General features: G+C 45.7%; 2 protein-coding genes across 3 annotated transcripts in view; one reads left to right on the forward strand and one right to left on the reverse strand.

The window, feature by feature from the left end:
- The first annotated feature begins 47 nt into the window (after positions 1–47).
- Positions 48–6,374, forward strand: LOC8043908. Of its 2 annotated transcripts, none has more exons than XM_029991122.3 (3): positions 48–312; positions 1,483–1,611; positions 5,737–6,374. In XM_029991122.3, the coding sequence occupies exons 1-3, from the start codon at positions 268–270 to the stop codon at positions 5,851–5,853; spliced, it is 291 nt and encodes a 96-aa protein (XP_029846982.1). In that variant the 5' UTR covers positions 48–267; the 3' UTR covers positions 5,854–6,374. The 2 variants fall into 2 exon arrangements, with proteins under 2 accessions (XP_029846982.1, XP_002416481.2); XM_002416436.4 differs by having other exon boundaries at positions 55–345.
- Positions 5,973–22,468, reverse strand: part of LOC8043909 (coiled-coil domain-containing protein 85C) — a 24,043-nt gene continuing 7,547 nt past the window's right edge. The window contains exons 3-9 of the mRNA XM_029991118.3: positions 20,608–20,859; positions 17,188–17,506; positions 15,281–15,357; positions 12,476–12,625; positions 10,922–10,972; positions 9,169–9,270; positions 5,973–8,211 (exon numbers count right to left, since the gene is read on the reverse strand). Of these exons, the coding sequence (XP_029846978.2) occupies positions 8,176–8,211; positions 9,169–9,270; positions 10,922–10,972; positions 12,476–12,625; positions 15,281–15,357; positions 17,188–17,506; positions 20,608–20,859 (987 nt within the window). The 3' untranslated portion in view covers positions 5,973–8,175. The remainder of the gene's footprint in view (positions 8,212–9,168; positions 9,271–10,921; positions 10,973–12,475; positions 12,626–15,280; positions 15,358–17,187; positions 17,507–20,607; positions 20,860–22,468) is intronic.

Raw genomic sequence — 22,468 nt, forward strand, 5'->3', positions numbered from 1 at the left:
AAATGTTGATCCCTCTATGGTTGATCCACGAGACTCGTCGTAGCAATTAACTTCCGCTTCCGCCGCTGGCCGCCGCCCAAGTTTTGCAGGCTGCTGTCGGTGCTCTTGGTGCTGTTTTCTGTTACGCTGTAGTTCAAGAACAGCTCAAGAAATCAGTTTTGAAAACATAATAAGACATTAGTGCTGAAAGTAGACGTCCTACGGAGTCTCCCGTCAGCCGCAAACTTAATCCTGGTTTGGAAAACAAGTCGGACCTCTGTTTGAAAGATGACTTCACCATTGCTAAAAGATGGTGGTGACTTGCTGCAGCAAGTAAGCGCTGACAATCTTGAATTGCTAGAACAGGTCAGGAAGCGGGTATATTTCTCTTACATCTGCCTGTGCATCCCCTGCAACGGAGACGCATGGAATCCACGGCACCCACACCACACCGTATTGTATTCGTGTTGTAGCACCTGTCGTATGCCTTGGCCGCCTCAGCTTTATTTATTTTTTTGCCCCCTTTTTTATGCTTCTCACCGGCTTTATTTCTGTACTTGATGTGATTTTGGGTTTTATTTACCGTAAAGCGCCTTACGTGAAGTGGTGTGGCTGGTTTTGGTTACGTTAGCGCCGTAGTTCCTTGTAAGTAATGCGAGCTCACACAAATGTGCTTCTGTGATGGCTAGCATTGATGTGAGCTGGGAAATGACCAATTTTTCACATTGTAAAAATTTAGGAGTTTTTTTAAGTATTTATTTTCATAGTTTGAAAGAGGAGCCTCGGGTGCCTGATATGGGCTTCCAGCTATCCACCTAAACATAGAATAAAATTATAATTATGAAAAGGAAAAATAAAAAGAAACAAACAAACAAGCCTTGCCCGCTTTGAGTCTAGTACTTTGATGCATTCGGGACTGCTCTCTAGAGAGAGGCTGTAAATTCGACACGCAGTATCCGCTTCTGCCGAAGAAATTCATAAAAGGGAGATGTGACTTTGAGGTTTTGAGGTTCTTGAATTAATTTATTCTTCATTTACAGTATTTCCAAGAAATAAACTGACCAAGTGGAAGGAAAATGTGATAAATTTTAACTTCTGCTCAGTCAGAGTTACACTTCATAGTGGGCTAGATAACTTGTTCATACCCCTCATACTTGTGGCCTTGAAATCTTCATTTTTGCAATGTGCGGTGGACGTCTTGAACATTTCACCAAAATTGTCCATTTCCCAGCTTGATTGTCGCAATTGCAGTGAGAACAGCCGGAAAGGGTCCTGAATTGAGGCATCCCCTTTCCGTTTTTGCTTCTACATGTCCCGGTCAGAAAGTCTGTCGGGTCTACCGGATTTTCCAGAAAATTCGGTGGCCAATCGATCCGACCTCGATAAACTTGAGAAATTGATAAAAGGATGAATACGGTTCAGGGCCTTTCCGTCTGCACCCAGATGGACCATTAACAATGACGTAGAGTGACGCGCCGATGCTTTGTCTACTCTCGCGCCCAGATCGGACTGTATCTCTCGTTAGAGAAAGTCGAGAACGCAGACAAGTTCTACAAGTCCGTGGTCGGTGTGCGGCTTCTGCAGCACTTCTGGAAGAAACTGAACAGGGAAGACGAGATTGAAGCACACAGGGTAAATATAGTTTGGTTTACACGAGTTGTCTTTCACTCGGCAAGCCAGTACTGCGAGTCTTGATTTTGCTTCAACTTTACTGTGGTGTTGAGAGTTCCTTGCATCGACAGTTCACCGCTCAAGAACAATATCGCGCTTGGTAAGCCTTTGTAGCTTTTCCTTTGGTGTTTGTACAATCACCGAGGTTGAGACCGTCTACTATTGCAATCAGAATCTGGCCATAAAACAAGTTTATCATTTGTGAACGGTATTGAGTGCTCAGTAAGCTTTCATAGCTTTTGTATCGGCATTTGCACAACCGTCGATGCTGAGAGACGACTTGCTATTTCCATCAGAACCTGGCTGTGAAACGAGACCATATCATTGCTTGTCTTTCTTGTGTCTCGTTGTGGATGAAGCATTGTGCAAAATGTTTCAAAGCCGGGACAATTCTTGATTAAGAAAAGTTTTACTCCGACTGTACAGAACACACAGAGCCACCTACACAGGTGGCATTCTCAGTGTCATTGTACTAGCTGTTGTATTTACTTAGTGTTATTGTATTTACTTGTACACAGAGCTGTATATAGAGAGAGTGGCCATTCATTGGGAAGTATAGGAGGCAAATGAGGCGCCATTGGCCAAAAGGTGGCTGGGCGTGTTCCAGGGCGTCTTCACAAATTTGAATGTGGCCAGCCAGAAGCCGCCAGTTGGCCAGGGTATTACCTGCCTGCCTGCCTGGCCAGCTGACAATCTCCGCCAGGGTAATACCCTGGTGGTGATCGCAAGAAACAAACTTAATAAACGTGTCGGTGTAACTGTCGGAAACTGAAAATTCGGTGCACGTGACGTTGTGATCACGGTCATGCAAAATCATAGTGGAAGGTATATAAAGATGTAAAAAGTGTGCGACTAGTAGAACGATCAATGTAGTTCGTATGCCAGGCGCCGAGGGCTGGGAATCTGCCATCCGAGCAGTCAGGCTCCGTCCAAGCAAAACAGAGCTAAAGCAGCACATTCGTTTCTCACATCTTTTTACATGATCAGAATCGAAACATCACGTGCACCACATTTTCAACCATGAAGAGTTACTACATTTAACTCTTACGCACTTATTAAAACTGTTTTTCGCTGCCACCGCCAGGGTACCATTTTCGGCTTCTGGTTGGCCATGAGGGCGTGTCAAGCCCTCATTCTGCGTCTGGTGCACGCTCTGGCTCTGCCCGTTTTTGCCATTGACCAAACTCTCTCTGTACACGACTTTGCTTGTACAGTCATGTCTGGTTAGTATGGACTTCTCTGTCCCCCAGGAAAATCGTCCATAGTGTGAGTCGTCCATAATAACGAATCTGGGCCAAAACACACACATCAACAAGCATGGAGGAGAGCTCCTCCTTCCCATCTTCTCCAAATGCTTGGGTTGAAGATGGGAAGAAGAAACTCCTTTCATCCCGACCTTCGCCGTTTGCCAAGTTGCAGTGGAACGGAGTATAGGAGAACTTAGCTTTGTGGGTCCAGAGCTTATCTCGTTCCCCAAACAATGACGAGGTCTACGGTCTTATGACCTACAGTCGGTTACAGGGTAAAGGTGAACTGGAAGCTCCTCCGGACCCCTTTCCACTCTAAAGCATTGCTGGAAAGGAGGTCGCCCCTCCTCTCCAGTGTTCACACTGCTAAAATGGAGGTGGGAGGAGCTTCCACTTTAATCTTAACCTGTCACCGACCATAGCTGCTTTAGTGTTCATTCTTATTTTGTTCCCGTTTGTAGGTATACCAATCTCTACAGAAGACTGCAAGTGTTAGTGACCCATTTTACGTAAAAGACAAAACAAAAACATCTTTTTGCGCACAGCTCATATTGCAAGACCTGCAACAGATGTCCGGGTGCACATTGTGACCTCCTGGGTTCATCAATATATCGAGGGAGTTTTTGGACCTTTTTAAAAGAGTTTAAAGAAAAGAAAAAAAACAAAAAAGTTTTGGCATCTATAGACAGTTCCATTAGGGTCATAGCAGAGAGGGTAATGGAGAAAAAAAATGCCCTCGCCCTCTCACCCCATATGTCGTCTGCTCCGCCGAGTGGGCTGTACCTAGCATCCGGCTGGCGTGCAAACTCTGTTTAAAATCGCGTCATTTTGGAAATTTCAAGTGCAGGTGCGCAGATTTTGGTATGCCAGTTATCGTGTAATACTATGCTAGATAAAAAGACTAACAGGGTCCGATTGCGCTGTTACCTACGTGCAAATAAAAAAAAATAGGGAAAACTGTGTCAGATTGGTCGGTCTCTCCGGCGAAAAGTAAATCCGGTTGCGGTACCTTTTTTACTATACAAAGTTCGTACTTGTGTAGATCTTTAGCGACCATGATTGGAAGTCTGAAATAATAAATAAAAATATACTTTTCTGCCGCAATACACGCAGTAAGTAGTTGAGGATAGTAATGCGGGCTGACTGAACTGCTATTTAAGTAACGGAAAAAAGATATGCTAGTTGATCATTTACCGAAATAGAACAACAGAGAGCTATGACTTTGGAGTAGCCATAACTATTCTAAGAACGCGAACCACTTCACAATGACAGCCACGAGCAAGAGTTTGATGTTCCGTACAGCCCGCCAGTACAGCCCAAAGATGGAGAATGGCAACCCTCGTTTTACCCCGCCGAACCTGCTGAATTTCCCGGATGTATGGAGAGGGCGCTGCTGTCAAACAAAATGGTGCCGCCCAGAGAGCGCTAAATGGAATGGTCTACAATAATGTGACAAAAATGCCTGCATTTACCCAATTCGTCCTCAAAATAGCTGTCCATAATCCGGACTGCGGGTTCCCTTATCAACAGGGCAGAATTGCATGGCGAAAGATTGGTCGACGAAAATTTCGTCCATAATGCGGGCGGGATGTTCATATTAACGAGACAGGATTGTGTTTGCTGTTTTATATCCTCAGTGGTACTGTAGTTATTTTACGTGGTATTTCCTGTTTAATTTGAATTTGAACATATCTTTTACGAAATGGGGGCCAAAGTTAGATAACAACTGCTGGCTTCTCCAAGTATTTATCAAACTCGGCGAATGTCAGATGAGGGCGCAAACGCCGAGGAAAGTTGGCTAATTAACAAAAATTTGTTCAGTAACTTTTTAATTATTTGTTTTCGGGAAGTATGTCGTAATTGGAGTATTGACAGAATTACTAATTAGGAGCCGGACAAATTGAACGAATTTGCCAGAATGCAATAGATTCCGAGATATTAATTGCTCCGTTTGCACATTTATTTTTGTCCCATCTAAAAATTGAGCGCAAAAATCATGGGGGACGCTTGAGCTTCGCCTTTAAGAGTGGAATGCGACAGCATTTTCCGGTCGTGTTCGCAAAGCCTTCTCATATAAGCGCATGTTCGTGTCCAAGCCGTGCATGTGTGTGTGTGTGGTCCCATAATGCAACGCGTGCAGACACGTGCAACGTCAGACGTGGGGTCGCACGTTGCATTATGGGATTTTTTGGTTACGCCGAGACTGACGCCGGATTTCCTGCGACTCAAGCTCCTAACCATTCTCGCGTTAAGAGCACTGCAAGCCCTACCCACGATGACGCTTGGAAGAGCTACGTCACTTCAATCTTGTCGTCACTATCTCAACAGTGGGTCCTTCGTGGGTGTGCCGACGGACGATGTTACTCAAGCACCTACGTCGCTCTTTAAACGTCGTCGTGGGCGGGGCTCGCACGCACCCTTTTTGTGCACAACTTTTAAATGGGCTCAAAAAAGTTAAAATTGATCAATATCTCGAAAACCATCGCATTTTTGCAAATGCTTTCAATGGGTCTGGTGTTTAGTAAATGCCATCAATACTGCAATTGAAACATGACCCCTAAAACCAATAATTAAAAACTTAATAAACAAATTTTAGTTAATTAGCCAACTTTTCATGACAATTACCCCCTATCTAATGTCCGCCAAGCCTTATAAAAATAGATGATGAAGACACTCATCTAACTCTCGCCCTTTAAAAAAAGGTTTCAACATAAAATTTACCATCCTGTATTTCCTTACATTGTATTTACACATCATCTTACTTTACATTGTATTGTTGCATTCACTGTCAGCCTCTCAGTGTGTGAGAAGGTATAGAGAAAAGTTTTTTTCTCTTCAGAATGAAGCTCTTCTCGCAATAGCGGACTACATCAAGAAAAACCCAAGGGCCACAGAAGAACAAATCCTCAAGGAAATCCAGAAACAAATCGACATCTTTGTTGCAAAGATCGAGTGAAGTCAATGCCTGCGAGTGTAAATGTGTGTGTGTGTCGTGCGTTCCCTAGCTTCTCAACTTTTGTTCAAAAGGTGTTTGAGGTCGGGTTGCACCAGTGAGCGACAAACAGGGAAGAGACATTTCAGGGGTAAAAGCAGTCGTTATATTTCTTTATTCAACTTCTGCGCTTATTTCACAACACAGAAACACCAATTTTTGTTTGCGTGGAGAAAAGATTAGCACAAAATACCAGGTCAGTAGGGAAAAACAGGTTTGCAGCGCAGTAGCACAGACATTTCTACAAGCTGCTGATCTCGCGACGCACCCTTACGGTTTTGTATACAAAATGCGCAGTGTAAAAAGGGAGAACAATCTTTCATTAAACTCTGCTCATCAACCTGTAACAAAAATACGGCGGCATTATCTGCAAGGCACAATGTTTTCGTGGCACTTGTACATTGTATAATATATTCTAAAAAAAAAAAAAAGCACGACAGATCTAGTCGGTATAATAAATGCTTGTTCGACAGCTATGTACATTCTATGTTTGCGAGTTCCGAGTTCATCCAGTTTCCGTCGACGCGGCAAAAAGGTGAAAAGCTGACGCCCGAAAAACATGGCCAAGATTCAAGTTTTGATCACACAAAACCAGTTTCTTGGCGCTTGTTTCTACCAGCTTTTGATATTGGCCTTCGGTGAAACGCAGCTTTTTCTTTTAAAAAAAGCACCACCAAGGCACCCCACTGTACGCGACTGAAAACGGACTTCCAAGATGGCACTTTTACGTGCACGTCTCGAGCTGACGAACACCAAATTATTCGTATGGCATTTTGCAAAAATTAACACGACACATGCAGTACACTGTACAACGTTCCTAAACCCTGGTACGTTCTGCGACCGTCGCACGCACACCGTATTTACATGTTTATGTTAGTAGTAGTCTCATTTTCATTTTATGCTCCACAAAGAAGCTTGGATACCCTGACACCAAATCACAGCAAGCTCTGTCGGACGCATCCAGTGTTACGACGGCCAGTCGCCCCGAAAATTCGGCGGGTTAATGTAAAATACTTTTATTTTCTATCCATTGGACCGAGCGAGTCGTTAGAATGAGAGACAAAACTCTTTGCGTGGGGCCCGTAATCTCACACGCTTTTTGAGTACCTTATCACGCAAGGTGCTTACGATGTCGAGCACGCGAAACACTGAAGTGGAAGGGACGGAATGACGCTGCATAAATAAACACCTCTTCACAACCTTGTCAAGTTTTGATTATGTAGAAATGCACCTTACAGGGACCATGAAACGATGTGGGGCTTGAATTTTGGTAAACGCATGTGGCGTTTACTATTTATCCAGTTGCCTGAAGCTATACCTGAAATTGCGAAAAATGTTTTTCAGTTTTCTAGAAATGTTACAATGGTACGCGATGGAGCAGAACGACGTTGCCCGAGCGTACTAAAACCGTGTCGAAAGATTAGAAAGTTGCATTTTTGAACTGTAACGATTGGTGATTGCGATCGCTCTGCACCAAGCACCAAAATGGCAACAAAAAAATGGCGGCGCCTAAAAGAAAATTTGGGAATGGAGTGCCCATACTTTGAGGTGTGGCTTGTTTGGTGGCATAAGTATGGCGATGGAAGTCACCAAACTTTGATAATGTCTGGAGCACAGCCCAGTATTACCAACTCCGTGGTTTCTGCAACAGTGTGTGTGTGGACTTAACCTACACGTCTGTGATCACGTCTGAACAGTATTTAGCGAAATCGAGCAAAGCATTTCGTGGTCCCTCGAAGCGAAGCGTATCATTAAATTACAAGAAGCGAAATAATGACGCAGGCACATAACCGCTCAGAACAGACCTCCAAAGTTTTGTTCCTGCACACTTGGCAGCTTCTTACGACACCTAGTTGTGACCTTCGAGATCCGAAGCGACCTGTACTGACACGGGGCAAACCGCAGGAATACGAGCACAATTTATGCGTCGTCACTCTCGCCTTTTTGTACGCACTCAAGTCCCGTCGAGCCTCTCTAAATGGCGGGAGCTCGGCGAGAAACGAGGCACGACATCCGAAACAAAAATAATTTGCGGAATGCGTTTAGAAAAGGGTTTGATAATAATACTAAGGTGGTCGTTGATCCGAGGGGTGCACGGGAGCAAAAGGGCATCCCCGCACGCCCTTCGATTGCGTAAAACAGTCGAAAAAGAGTCGCGATGGCATGCATCTCGGAAACGAGCGCGGTTGCCCAGAATGCATGGCGGTGCGTTGGCACGTCTTCGTTTCTCTTTCTTCCGAGTATTTCAACCTCCTTTGGAGACTTGGCCACCCCTTCTGCTCTTCCTCAAGTCGGTCCGTCTTCCAACTTCCGCCACACAACCTGTCGAAACGCAAAAATTGTAAAAAGAATGGAGTGAAATTGCGGAACGCTACGGTCACCGAGGTTGAGAACAGCAGGAAGTCCCTTTCCGGTGCCCGGTGCCCAGCACGTGCTCAATGTCTTCTGACATACTGTTCTTATCCCATCGGCGTCTGTAGCAGATGTAACTGTGCAACGGGCATATCTGTCCAACGCTCCATCGTCCGTCATTACTGGGTCAAGAATCGGAAATAATAGAACATTACAATGGGGTGTTCCCCTCAAAAATTTACAGGGGTTTCTTCACTGCAAAAATAAACAATGCATCGCCCAATGCCCATTCTCCGCCCATACATAGCGCTAGCAGTCCGAACCACACGCCAAAGTTTCAGGACTAACCGTTGTCTTGCTCAAAAGTTGCGAGTGATTTTCTGAAATTTTCAACGGGAAGATGGTGGCCGACAAACTTGGAATACACAGGGCTGAATGGCACCAGTTACCAAAAACGGGCCTCATTTTCCCGTGGAAATTTTCTGAAAATTGTGTGTAAGTTTTGATTGAGATAAAGTTAATTTCTGAATCTTTGGCATCAGGTTTGGCCCGCTAGTGCTACATTCAGCAATGCAAAGTTCATTTTTGCTATTAAAAAAAAAAAAAGGAGACTTGTTTTGTTAAGCCTACGTCTTGCAAAACTAAGGAATGTCATTTTGGGTTTCAAGTCAACGGGTCGGTCCTCATTTTAGCAATACAGGCTTTCCTACACTTCTGAGTGTTCTTAGATTTTTGACTGAAGTTAGGACAACGATCACTTGTTTAATTTGTAGCCCCTTTCCCAAACACTTGCGCTCACTGACATTTTATGAACGTAGGCTCGCCATTTCGTTGCATCTCTATCAAACAACTAGCTCGGACAGGCTCATATAAATTATCCGTTGCAATTACTCCACAATGTGCAGAGTTAACATGGTTTTGACTCACGTTGCACATTTCTCTGACAAGCGCCTTCTCTCCTTCGGCGAGCTCTTCAAACTCGAGTTCGCTATCCGTGGTCTTGTCCAGCTGTTCGTGAACTTCCAAAACCTGGACAGCGGAGAAAAAATGCTGCGAATGAGCAAAGACTCGCACACCATCTTCGTGTCCATCAATTACGCCAAAGGCTGGCACTTTGGCCAGCAAACCGACACTTTCTTTACAGGTACTAGTGATGGGCCAATCTTCAGCAGAATCTTGGGATTCGGCACAGCCGAATATTTGCCAAACTTTTCCAGAAATTCAGCAAAAATGCAACGTTGTCAAACTGACTAAAGAATTTTTTTTTTTTATTATTTTAGCGGAAATTTTTTTTAGGTGCCTAGCAGAACAAATAAATAAATTTGAACATAGAAATCGCTAAATAATGTGATTATGAAAGTACAAGTTTATCAGTGTCATTTTTGTGTGTTGTTTTGCAAAATTACGGTGACTTCAATCATGGTACGCCTAGAATGCCTCGATGTCCTTCTGTTTAGGGTGATGCCACCCTTTGTAGTACCCGATGCCGACAGCACGCGCTCACGGGTAAAATACAAAGAAGTCGACGAAAACAAAATGTCGCCATAGCACAGTCGGCGCCATAAACGTGTGCAAGAACACATTCTTTCATGGGCTTCTGAACAAAAAAGAAAAATAAATGTGTGGGACAGAATGGCCAGATGTCTCGACCCTAAGCAAAGCGCACATGAAGGCGCCCTAAGTACGCCTATGGAGCTGATTTAGTTTGTTTCGGAACTTCATCGATGCAAGTGTTTGCATTTGGAATGGTGGTCCTGGCAGGTACCGTGGATAGATTTGTTTTCTGCGTGTCGCAATGAATCCGCCAGCTGAACCTCCACTGGAAGCCACTATTATTGTAAGTAGTATCCAAGCTTTTGGATATTGCACCAGTTTTGCACGTGTTGATAGCTTGTAAACTGTCTAGGAATGTGGCACTTAGAGGTTTTGGATGTGCAAAAACGAGCACCTTGTGTAGTTTTGCATGAAGTTGTTTAAACCGAGATAAAAACAAAAAATGCAAAATTCGCGCTAAAAAAAATGTTTTCTTTCAATGTTGCCGACATTGCACAGACGCACAGAAGTCTGCCAAATCTGCAGGATTTGTTTAAAAAAGATTTTGCTGAATACGAACTTTGGCTGATTTGGCCCATCACTAACGGATATTATCAAAGGCAGGGTCGGACGTTTTGGACTCCCGATTTGAGGAAGAGTATGTTTTCCTCAAATTGTAGAGAATGCGAGGGTAAAATGTGTTAGAAAGATAATGTTTCTCAATTGAAAAAAACAAAGGCCAAAAAAGAGTTTTCATTTAATCTCACAGATGACAACATTCAGATCCTAAAAAATAGTTCCACACTATTTTTTGCTAAGAATCGCGCATAACTATTTATTGCAAGGAAATTGCAAGCCTGCTTTTCACCATTGCGAGTTATGAATAAATGCCCACATCTGAATTGTTGCAGAACGATTTTCGCATCTGTTTTTAATTTTGCACATTTTTGGCTGGATTTTTGCACGCGTGTTCCAGCCTCAAAGACTGATAATTAAACGCCTGGAAATGCTCTGTACACACGTTTTACCCGTGTTGCAGGTCCACATCTGCTACAGCACGTCCAAGCCAAATTCTGATCATTATTCAGCCTGAGATTAAAAAATTGTGTCGCCGTGGCTTTAGTAATCAGACGCGCCAAACACTTGCCTTCATTGCGTGCACGACGGCTTCCGGTCTTGCCACCCCCACGTACGGTTCCTGAAACAAAATAACAGACCAAGCTTTAGAGATTGTGTCTCCAGCAAAATGGACAGGGCAACATCAAGCTACACAAGTCATACCCACACAAATACCGTATCACATAATAAACGCACCTTAAATTTTCGGTCTGCGAGTTTTTAACTTGCCAACTCGGCCAGCCATCAAGCCTACTGAGCAGATCTTTTGCCGCCAAACCAAGCGTGGCAGTAACATCGAGGACTTGCCTAGCCCCCGAAGACGTTTCGCCCATCGGATAGAATAACGTCACCAAACGCGCAGTTGTCTATGGTTCGCACCCTTCCTTTGGCAAACGGAACGCCGAAGGCACCCTAGAAAAGGTTCGCAATTTATAGAGCACGGTTACTGTGGTGCACCCAGGATCAACCGTGGGATGCGTCCCCGTGTGTAAATGCACAAAACTTTACCTTGCATAATGAACGCATCCCCCCCCCATATGCATAAATTTCTCGGGAGAAAAAGTGCATTCATTATGCGAGTAAGTATGGTAGGCAAGGCAGAAAAATGACAGAGTTGGAGCAAATTGATTTTGAATGTTCGATGCCACTTTGGGCACACCGTTCGAATTGACGGCCCACAATATTAATGTTGACCTACGAAAACTTCCTGGAGAAAAGAAGAGACGAACCGACGGTGACAATCGTCGTAGTTAACAGATTTGTACACATGGAGCTGCCATGGTCCTGTGTCTTATTCGCTGGAATAAGTGTAGGGAGAATAGAATTGTTAAGGAGTTATCAAATGCACTCGCAATCTTTTCGGCAAGCCCGGAAGGACGCATTAAAGAAAAACTCGCGGTCTTGTCGGAAGACGAGACTGGTCTCCATCCTGTTGTGGAGACCTCGTCGGGAGCCTGACACTGCTATCCCTCTTGCCCTTTCGAGCTTGCTCATCTGGTCGATTGCTACAATACAAAACAGGGCCCTCCAGACTAAGCACTTGAACAGATCCCAATAAATAAGAGGGCTAACTAAGAACTCGAGACGAGTCTTCAAAATGGAAGCCTCGGAATAATTCTCGAGACAACTGCGAGAGTAAAGGTAATCTGAACGAAAAAGTGAGCTGGTGTCGAAGAAACAACTGAAAACCAAGCCCAACTTGGTTTATTGAAAATATAAAATTAACCTTAAAAGGATAAAAAAAAAATTGTGGTAAAGTGTTTTGAAAAAGTAAAAGGAAATTTACTCATAATGCACCGCGCAATTACGCCGACGCCGCTCAAGCCGGAAACGGGTGCCTAAAAGCTGCGCTCTAAAAAAAACAAAAACTGTCAATCGCTCGTTCAAAACTTTTACCACCTGTGGCGTAGCCGGGGGTGGGGGGGGGGGGGGGGCTTATGGGGCTTAAACCTCGCCCTGAAATCCAGCCGACCCTATAATATACACATGCATTTTGACCTCCCCCCCACAAGTCATGGACATACAAGCCACATCAGCCCCCCTTGAAAAAAATTTTTGGCTATGCCGCTCGTCGCCGACTCACCGAGTGCTCCAGGCCGTTTCCAGCGTGCATGCGAGGCACCCCGATGCAGTTGGCCTCTTCCGCCCGTCGGTAGAGGGGAGCTCGAGGGATGCCGCTCTGGTACTTCCTTTCACCGTTGCCAGACTGCTTCTGCAACCCTTCCAAGTTCGGCTGCGCATTCGGTCAAGAGAGCCGTCCGTGCAAGCGTGTGAGAGAATCCCCCTACCAATGGTATGGGTTCGGTGCCTGGGACAGTAACATGCCGGTCGGAGACACGCTCCAGGCACTGTGGTATCGGTTTGTGTCGTGCTAAACCAACCCGAGTGAGCTACAAAGCGTAATTTTACGGTTGGCACTGGAACCACCAAATGACATACGTTTCGGAGTGAGAGTGTTTCGGCCATCTCAGTGTGTAAAATTACCGTCGCCAGTTGTCCGAAGCTTCATCTGAAATTCTGGCAAACAATCTTTCATCCTCCAAGGATCTCAAAACGGTCCACGACGGAGAGAAACAACGTACTAGGTATGTTTGGGATACCAAGTGCAATCGATAAGGAGGTCAATATGACCTTGCCGAGTCAGTCTCCCAACTGTTTGACGCTTGAACGTTCTAGGCCGAAGGTTCAAGACACCTTGCCAACTCATTCTCGCACTCTGGCGCTAGCCAGCCGTCGCACCGACACCTCGACGCTCAATTTTCCTTTTCTTTCTGGCACAGGTTCGCCAACGAAACCTTTATTTTTAGTTCTACGTTTGTCTATCCACCTTCATCCGCGACAATATCTAAAGCTCGGAAAGTAGCATTTTGTAACAATCGTCGATTGTGCCCGTTCCGCGCTAATCACCGAAATGGGGATGCCCACAAAAATTTGGGGAATGAAGTGTCAATACCCTAAGCATAGCTTATTTGATGGCTCTAGTTGATGCATCCCGGGAAATAGTGATCCAGTCGTCGCAACTGAATAGACGATCACAATGGCGCATGGTGTTGCACGCAACAGCGCAAGACGACTATTCGACGGACCAAGCTGAAAGTAAACCGCGTTTGTGTTTTGCCCGTGAAGAATGAATGACCTCGTTCTCGTGTCATCCAGAATCTTTGGGCAGAGCTAAAGCCATTGTGCCGCCACGCTTGACGTGCGGATCTGTCAATTTTTGGAGGCAGCAGGTGCCCATTCGGAAAGCAGAAGGTTTTTGAGCGTTTCTTCACCACTCTAAACTGCCACACTTTGTGTTCCCATTTGCAGTACCATCAGTACTGAATATTACACACACTCTAAGAAAAAAGGGAGCGTGACTTTCTCCCTCAAGGGAGAAAATGCGCTGACACAACCAATGGTCCCCTAGGGGAGCAACGGTAACGGGAGCAACCCTTGCTCCCCTACCATTAGTCCCTCAAAGTTGAACGCCCAGGACTAACTTTTGCACCCTTGCATTTAGGTCACTGGAACTAAATGTCGCGCCCTTACCTTATTTATTACCGAATTGCGCCCTTACACCAAGGTGGCGCTAGTCAACGTCAAATTCAAAATTGGTAAAAAAAATATGGTATCGCTGGGGTAGATCTTTTTCACGCTCATTCTATTCACATATGAACAACGCTTGTTTCACATTTGCACATGTTATACACATTTTAACATAGACAAGGAATTAGAACACAGATGACACACACAACATACACGTGACGACACGCTATTTCAATCACCACCCCACAGCCTACCCATGCGCCTTTTATACTAATCATATGACAGGAGTCGCTTTGTCAGTGACCATCTCAACCGTGAACGGTGTTACAAATAAGGTGCTGCTTTCGCACCAATATTGTTCTCCAATATTGTTGCTAAACTTTCCAAGGAGTGTATATCTTACTAAGAAGTAACGGTACACATAAACTTTTTGTGACACTCTATAAAACAGCGTCCCCATAGGCTCCCAGCAGCCATGTTCTCGCTTTCCCGCATAGACTGCCCTACTTTGCGCATGCGCATCTCCGTGGCAACCGCATCCTCTCTTGCGAAAAAATTAAACAACACAGATTATAAAGAATACAAAAAGAAAATAAACCAGAATGAATCTTTTTTGTCTTTGGAAACGTTTTTACCACATGCTACGTGGCTATTTTAATTCCAGTTAAACCAAAAAGAAAATATAAATGCTTTCAAAGCGCGTTCAAAAGAATGCAAAGGGGAAGGACGGCAGGACAATGTTCAAAAGCCGCATGGCCAGTGCATCAACGATGGCGGCGCTTGAGTCAGCGCCGGCTTCCACGACGTGCTGGTACAGAGGCTGCAATCGTTATAAAGTCAGCTTCAACCCTTAAACATGCCCCCTCCTGAAATTTTTGATGTTATGATTGTCTGTGGATACCTCCCCCTGCGTTCCGAAACAGTAAGTGCATCGCTAACGCTGGCTATTAGCAATGCAGCAAACGCCGCCATCTTGTCCGCGCGTCTTTTTCTCCCGCGCTCTTGCTCCCGCGCGCATTTCGCTGCTATTTCCTCCTGCGCGCATTTCGGTTAGTCCCAATCGGGTGCAGATAGTCCTCAGCATTTGCCCATGGTACCTAGCTCGAACCCGGTGGACTCTTCGGGGAGCAAATGGGAGCTCAGAGGACCAAATGCTGCCGTTAGTCCTTTGAGACCATCTTTTTTCTTAGAGTGCACAAGAAGACAAGAAATGGGAATACGAGGCTATCGGTATACATGAGAGGACGCTACGACAGCTGTTTTGCACTGAATGTCAGAAAAAAAAAAAAAAAAAACCTCCACTGGTGTTTTGGACACTGATAGAAGGTGTCGTCTTTGACCGAAGCTGCGCAATGCTCACCATTTCCTTTCCATTCTTTTCCAACTCCAAGAGTTCGATGCGCCTTTCCAGATTTCTGATGTAGCGCAGCACTTGCTCTGCAAATGTGAACGTCAAGCAGTTTGTAGTACAAGCCGTCAACCATAAAGGCCACTTCCCTAAAGATCGCTTGCAAAAGTACAAGCAAGAAGGCCCCAAGGGTGCATTGATTCATCCAATGAATTGTAAGTGTTGTATAACCCCCCCACCACCCTCCCCTTAGAAATTTATATGCAAAGTACATAAACCTCCATAGAACACACTCTTTTAAAACTCCTCTACGAATTTGCAATGTCCTCGCACCCCAGGAAGAGGATCCTGCACTTGTGGATTTGTGCAGCAATAGATACTGGCCAGATATTCCTCGTACCAGTGGCAACAAAATTTACTCGTTCATCAGCTTGGCAAGCGGCGCTTACAAACAGAAAACACTGCCGTCATGCCAACCCAAACAACAAAAGTTGGCCATGCTGCGCGCAGAACCTGCAAAGCTGCGCTCGAGGAATTGCCCGGCCCTCAGAGATGAATAACGGTTAAGAGTTGAGCGTGTTGGTACATACTTGTAAATATATCAGCTTGAACTTTAGAATTATACTTGAACACAAAGAAAGAAAGGACAGGAGAGGACAAACAGCTGATTACCAACCGTGTTTTAGTGTAAACTTCTCCCTTGCGCGTTCGCTTCTTCATTCAGTAGAAATCTTTTTTAGTGCAATAGGTTTAGTTATGCAATAAGTTTATCGTGCTCTACTTTGGCTTTTGAATCAATTTGGAAGTTTACTCTAAAACACCATTGGTCGTCAGCTGTTTGTCCTCTCCTGTCCTTTCTTTCTTCGTGTTCAAGTGTAATTCTAAAGTTCAAGCTGATATATTTACTCGGGGATAATTTGTCTGTCAAACACATCTATGTAAATAGACACGTCGTCTGCCGTGACAGACCCTTTTTTATGAACATTATTTTTGGTCGTTGGTAAAACACCCTGTATTTATATGTGATGAAAGCAGACGAAGAAATTTCGGTGTAACAATGGTCAAGCCGTCCTTAATAACAACCAAGTTCCTCGCAAGAGGAGAACAGAACTTCTCTTTCAGATGTTCATTTCCAGCACGCGCCCCTTGCCTTCTGCCATACATTCACTACGCATGCGTTTTTGGGGCTCACCGGGACGCCAAACATTTACCGAAGGTACGAAGCTCACGCTGGTGCGGGAGAACCGAAAGACCTCCCTGTCATTCTCATCCCGACTGTTTGTTACATTACGCTATAGATGTTACGTAGCAGACCAAGATACTTCATTGAAAAATCCTTCAAGGTCCTTCAATGTGGTGCAGAATCCCAACCTACAACTGCACTCGAGCTGAGGTAAAGATTTTGCTCTAGAGGTTTAATTTTGGTCAAGATAAGAGCGAGAGCCTTGTCATCTGCCGATTGATGTGGAGTCACAGCTTCCCACTCGATGCACGTAATTGATCGAGAAATTTTTGACCTGTTGGCGAGCTCACAATTAGGCAATATTTTGGCGAGAATGCCTTGCCAACACACCTGTCCTTAGTACTCCTTGGTGCGCTGGTCGATGTCCGCTTTTGTACAGCAGCGGAACAACTTTAAACTCACAAAAGAAGCGTTGGTTGTCCACTCTGAAACAGCTAAAGATCACTATTTGCCCATTTTATCTCACTCTGCCGCGGCGCTCGGTTCGTAGCAGACAATAGATTTTTTTTGTGGCCTAATAGCAGACAATGTACAATATTCTCTCGCTCAATTTTCGTCTGCAAAAAACGCTTCGTAGCAGACAAACCATCTATGAACGCCATCTTGGATCACTCTGCGAGAGAGATCTCGCGGACACAGAAGTCTGACCCTGGGAGAGAAAGTCGTCAGTGCTCACCGTTGATGATGGTTCGATGCCGGTGGATGGCCTCCTCTATTGCCGCAGATCTCGATGAGGGCTGATGAACTCGCAACGCCGGCGGTGGTGGACCCCTGTTCCCAGGTGGCGCCGGATGACGCATGGGTGGCATGCCCCCTCCCGCCATCGGAGGAGGGTGGGGGGGTGGGGGAGGAGAGGAGGGGGAGAGCGTGTCCTCCTGGTTGGTGATGGTAGACGACGAACTGCCGTCGCCGTCGTCGCGACGATCTTCGGACGGGACGCCGCACGAGGAGCACGTGCTCTGCAGGCGCTCCTGGTCTAGGTACAGGCAGAGCTCCTGCAATGCGTGGAATGTTCAGAGCAACGATCTCACCGCAATGCTAGAGGAACACAACTTCGATAGGTGTATTTATCGGCCTGTCCCATTTAACTTCGCCAAATCGTGGGGAAGTAGCACCAAACTCCCCATGCGGTCGCCATTTTGGTCCCTGGTATGAGCCGTTTATTTTTGGACCCTCTATTCTTGGTGAGCCGATCCAACTTCCCGGTGGCAGGTTGCTTAAAGGGGTTAGGAAACGAAAATTAAACGGGTATATTATGCTCGAAATCAAACTCTCTTAGATTACTTAGAATGCACACCAAGTTTCACGATTTTTAGAGCTCGGTACTAATTGCAATAATCAATTTACAAATGTTGATCACACTTGTCTGGCGACCGGGCAGCACAGCCCAAGTTAGTCGCACCACGGTGCCCATAAACCACGTGATCGTCATATTTAGTAGAACACTCTTTCGTTCTTGGTGCCCCCATGCTTGCCCAAGCTCGCCTTGCCATGGTCTGATTGCACACTGTACCGCCACTCTGCTACTCCAACGCTGCTCTCGCCCACTTACTCTTTGACCTTCCACCCCGCATGCATGTACGGGACCGTCTTGAACGATGGCGAGTTTGTCCGTGGCTATCTCGTCGTCATCACTGGAGCTGGTCGCCAGTGGATCGGAGTCCAAATGACCAGCCTCCAACATCTCTCAATAACAGCCACTCTCAATGCTGCTGCGATCAGTGTCGAAAACTCCGATGAAGCGGACGATGCCGTATATGCAATTGTTTCGAGAACGCGTGCAACCCAAACAAGGTAGCTGAAGGGCGAGACGCCGAGAGAGCCAAGTTAGCGAGTACGTGCAAGTGAAAGTCGCGCGTTGGGCGAATGATGTCACCGACCGAACAACCAGGGCGGCCTTTTCGAACAGAGCAGATCAAAGGGTCTCGCATATAAATAGATTTACCCATGAAACTATAGTGCCATTTTCAAAACAAATTTAAGAAGATTATAGGAACGTTCAGTGGGTCGTATCAATATACTTTAATATCCCAAGAAATGGCCCGCCTAAGATCGAGAAAAAATTGGGTGAAAGTAAGGAGTGGGCTCACTTTCAATGTGCAATCAAGAAAAGTTGAAAACAAAATCCTATTTCTAGATCATGTGCCTCTGCCGAACTTGTTAAAGAGGCGAGGAGCAATGAAGTAAAGATGACTGTACTTCCCAGTCAGCAATGTTCGATTATATCCTGCCATAGCGAACTAGACGCATTTATGCTGAGGTTATCATTGATCCCAACACTACTATTACTAGGAATAGGCTATCTTTCGGTACTTCAAAGAAAATAGGAAATCAAGCTAAAAATAGGGGGAGGGTTACCTTTTAGGGAGGGCTGGTCATCTCTCGGGGGGGGGGCGGGGGGGGGGAAGGGGGGGGGGGGGGGGGGGGGCTTCAATGTAGTTATTTTGTATTTTATTTTTGGCATGTCCTAACCCCTTTGATAATGATATTTCTTGTATACCGAGATTTTGCACCCACACATCAGCGAAACAAGTGCAGACCTATGAAACAAGTGACATTGGTGCTTGGCGGCATTGAAAGATAATTTCCCTGCCTTGAAATAAGAAAAAGAAAAATTGTTAGAGATCCGGAGAGCTCAGAGTGATTGATAAGTTTATTGCATATTTATATTGGCGAGGAACGCTTTTAGTATGATGACTCTTTGTAGTGATATCGGCTTGACTGGTTCAGAACAACCTGTTCAAATCTTCAAAGATTTCCAAGGACCGAAATGGCAACTACCGTGGCAACAGAGACCAATCTGCCAATCGCCTTGTGAGGTTTTGGTCGCCTGTATGTTAGTATCTGTTTCCGCCCCACTAGCGGGCAGGGAACCCAGGCGAAAATCAGTCCACTTCCAGCTGGATTATGGAACTGGAAATGAGGCGGTCCAGCTGGGTCCAGCTGGATTCCAGCTGGGTCCAGCTGTGTCCAGCTGGAATCCAGCTGGATTGCCTCGTTTCCAGTTCCATAATCCAGCTAGAAGTGGACTGATTTTCGCCTGGGAAGGCAACGGTGCTACTTTCCCAGTATCCGGTGACTTTAGTCCGGCGTAGAGCCGCCACTACATAAACTTTGCCTGAGGGAGACGACACTTTGGCCACCTAGGCACTTAAAATCATTGTTGCCGGTTGGCCAAAGCTCTAACTAAACACCTAGAAACAAATTTCGGTCACCCTGGAAAGTAAAAACAGTCTCTGAATACATATCGCACAAGCTTTTGAACGCTTTCGGACGCACCGTCGAAAGTCGAGTAAATGACAATTTCAAATTGTGACGACCGTCGATAACATCCGCTCCGCACCAAGCATCAAAATGGCAGCATCCACGAGAAAATTGGCGGCTGGAGCGCCGACGCTCTAGGTGCAGCGTAGCACTTGCCGGCCTCAATTGTAGTTGTGCGTCGAAAGTGGTCCCGAGGTTGCAACAATTTGCTCCACCGGAGCCGGCGTCTCGTGCCGTCGGATGTCACAATCCTGGTTTTCAGTCATAGAAGTGCCGGAGCAAAAGGCGAGAGGAAGCCAGGGTTCCCTGTCGTTGCAGCGTCTCGTCTCGTGCCTCCTTCGGTGTCCGTCGACTCTAAACACACCAGTCAGAGGTGCGTTCTAGGCACCGAGTTTTGTTGAAGCATACAGACACCCTTACACCCTGAGCTGCAGGTCTCATTAGCAGCCCATAAGTGACGTACCAAGACGTAACCATTTCATTAATGATGTAGCGACATGTAACCATTTCATAAGTGATACACCAAAACGGAGCTCTTTCATAAGCAACATACCACCATAACTGCTTCGTGAGTGAACAACACACACCGTAACTGCATTATGAGTGACGCAGCGACATGTAATTGTTTCGTCACAGCATACCCACCTTGAGCTGCAGGCAGTCCCTGCAGTCCATAAATGAAGCACCGACACATAGCCATTTTATAAGCGGCGTGTCAACAAGCGAGCATATCAGAAGCAACGTACCGGCATGCAACCGAAGCGTGTAAGCACTCTTAACTGTTTTGCAAGTGACGTAGCAATGTGCAACCGTTTGGTCCGAGCGTACCCACCTTGAGCTGGAGGTTGTCCCTGAGGAGGTCCTGCTGGCGTGCGTCCAGGCCCCTGAGCTTGCCCTGGTAGGCAGCCACCTCTTGGCGCATGACCGAGGCCGTGTAGCGCCCGAACCGCTGCCACTCCCGGGCCAGCTTGCGGCCCTTCTGCCGGTCGTCGTCCAGGAAGCAGCACAGATCTCTCAGCTCCTGGCTGTCCCGCTGCAAACGCTCGTTCACCTCCCGCAGGCTGCGGATCTCCATCAAATGTACCTGGGAATGGATTGGATCGGATTATGGCAACTTAACATTTTGTGTCAAGAGATCACAGTGTCAAAAAATACTGGATCTAGCCAGAAATGTTCAAGGGCTTGCAAATCTTCATGAGCAGAGCCCTGCATATCCACGGATTACCCGCGGATCATCCGCGAATATCCGCAGTCAACTGGCGGATGTGGATAAGAATGAATCAGATCTGGCGGATGGCGGATCGGATGCAGATGCCAGGGGCAACGGATGCGGATCAGATGCAGATATCTGCGAGTTGGGATCCACATTTTTGCTGAGGCGGACCATAAACGAGTGAGATCGCGGAGTGCAGAGTGAATAGGCGAGCGATACAGAAACTTGCACCGGCATGAGTTTCCGTACCTCACTCTTGTAGCGCAGTTCGTGCATGCCATCCCAGCATCAAATGCACTGGCAGAGAGGCTTCTCATTAGTGGGTCTTAATTTAAGAGAGGCGAAAGTCTGAATCCACCTAAGCTGACAGTATTCAATTCCTTCTACACAGCAACCCCGTTGCGTGCGAGTGTTTTTTTGTTTTTGTTTTGTTGATAGTTGGCTAGTTGCTTTTAGGTATGTGGTTCAGAGCATGCAGTTGAGGGTTTCTGCTTAGAACTGATCCTGAAGACGTGTAAATATTTTCAAAGAAATTTTGTCATTACTTTTATGTCTCAAACTTAATACTTTGGAGCTTTGGACTTCGGAGTCCGGACTGGGGAGCGATCGAAAGTGGCGGTCAAAAAAATATTATCTTGCAGGCAGCGCCGCGCCTCGACACACATTTTCTGAAAACATGTGTGGTCGACCGCAGTTTTTATGACTTCTAAGTGATGTGGAATGCAAAAAACAAAGTACAACATCAGCTATCAGGCTACGTGTAATCTTTGCTTGGTTGTGCCCAATATTACAGAATGCGGCACCGTGGCTTTTTATGATTTATTTCACGTGTTTTATATACACAAACGAGCTGAATGTCAAGTCATCAAATTTGCAGTTGATTGAAAAATGCGTGTATGTCACACGACAGTGCCAGAACATTTGTCTGTTTGCATCAGTCAAGAAACATCAAGGAAGCAATGCTTGCATTCACAACCTTTTATTTAACCCACCCACTAGCTATACATGAGGCAAACAGATAATTTAAACTAAACAACTGTGGCCGCCCACTTTGGGCATGGGAAAGAACACCGAGACTCTGCATCGGCTTGGCAGTTCCACGGTACTATTTCTTGAAAATCAGAATAAACGCTTTAACTTGACATCAAAGTGACAATCAATAACCGTTTTGGCCAAGTCTCGTCAGGCCTTCATGTTCGAAGTAAACACTACCATGCGCTGCCGCCAGTAACTCTCAACGCAGAATCATCCTGATCCCGCTAACCTATCGCCGAGATGCAAAACTCGAGAGACTTCGAATGAATGTACTATTGGTAAATGAATGTGAATCCACTTCCTCTAGTTTCCACTTATGGAAACGAGAGGAAGCGGACAGCCCTTAAAAATGCAGACAGAAACGCATGTCACGCAGAGATTGTTTTTAGAACACTCGAATAAATAAACATTCACAAAAAATGTTTTGTTTATATACTTCAAACTA

Source organism: Ixodes scapularis, unplaced genomic scaffold (genome assembly GCF_016920785.2).
Source record: "Ixodes scapularis isolate PalLabHiFi unplaced genomic scaffold, ASM1692078v2 PGA_scaffold10__122_contigs__length_95168666, whole genome shotgun sequence".
Classification (NCBI taxonomy): domain Eukaryota; kingdom Metazoa; phylum Arthropoda; class Arachnida; order Ixodida; family Ixodidae; genus Ixodes; species Ixodes scapularis.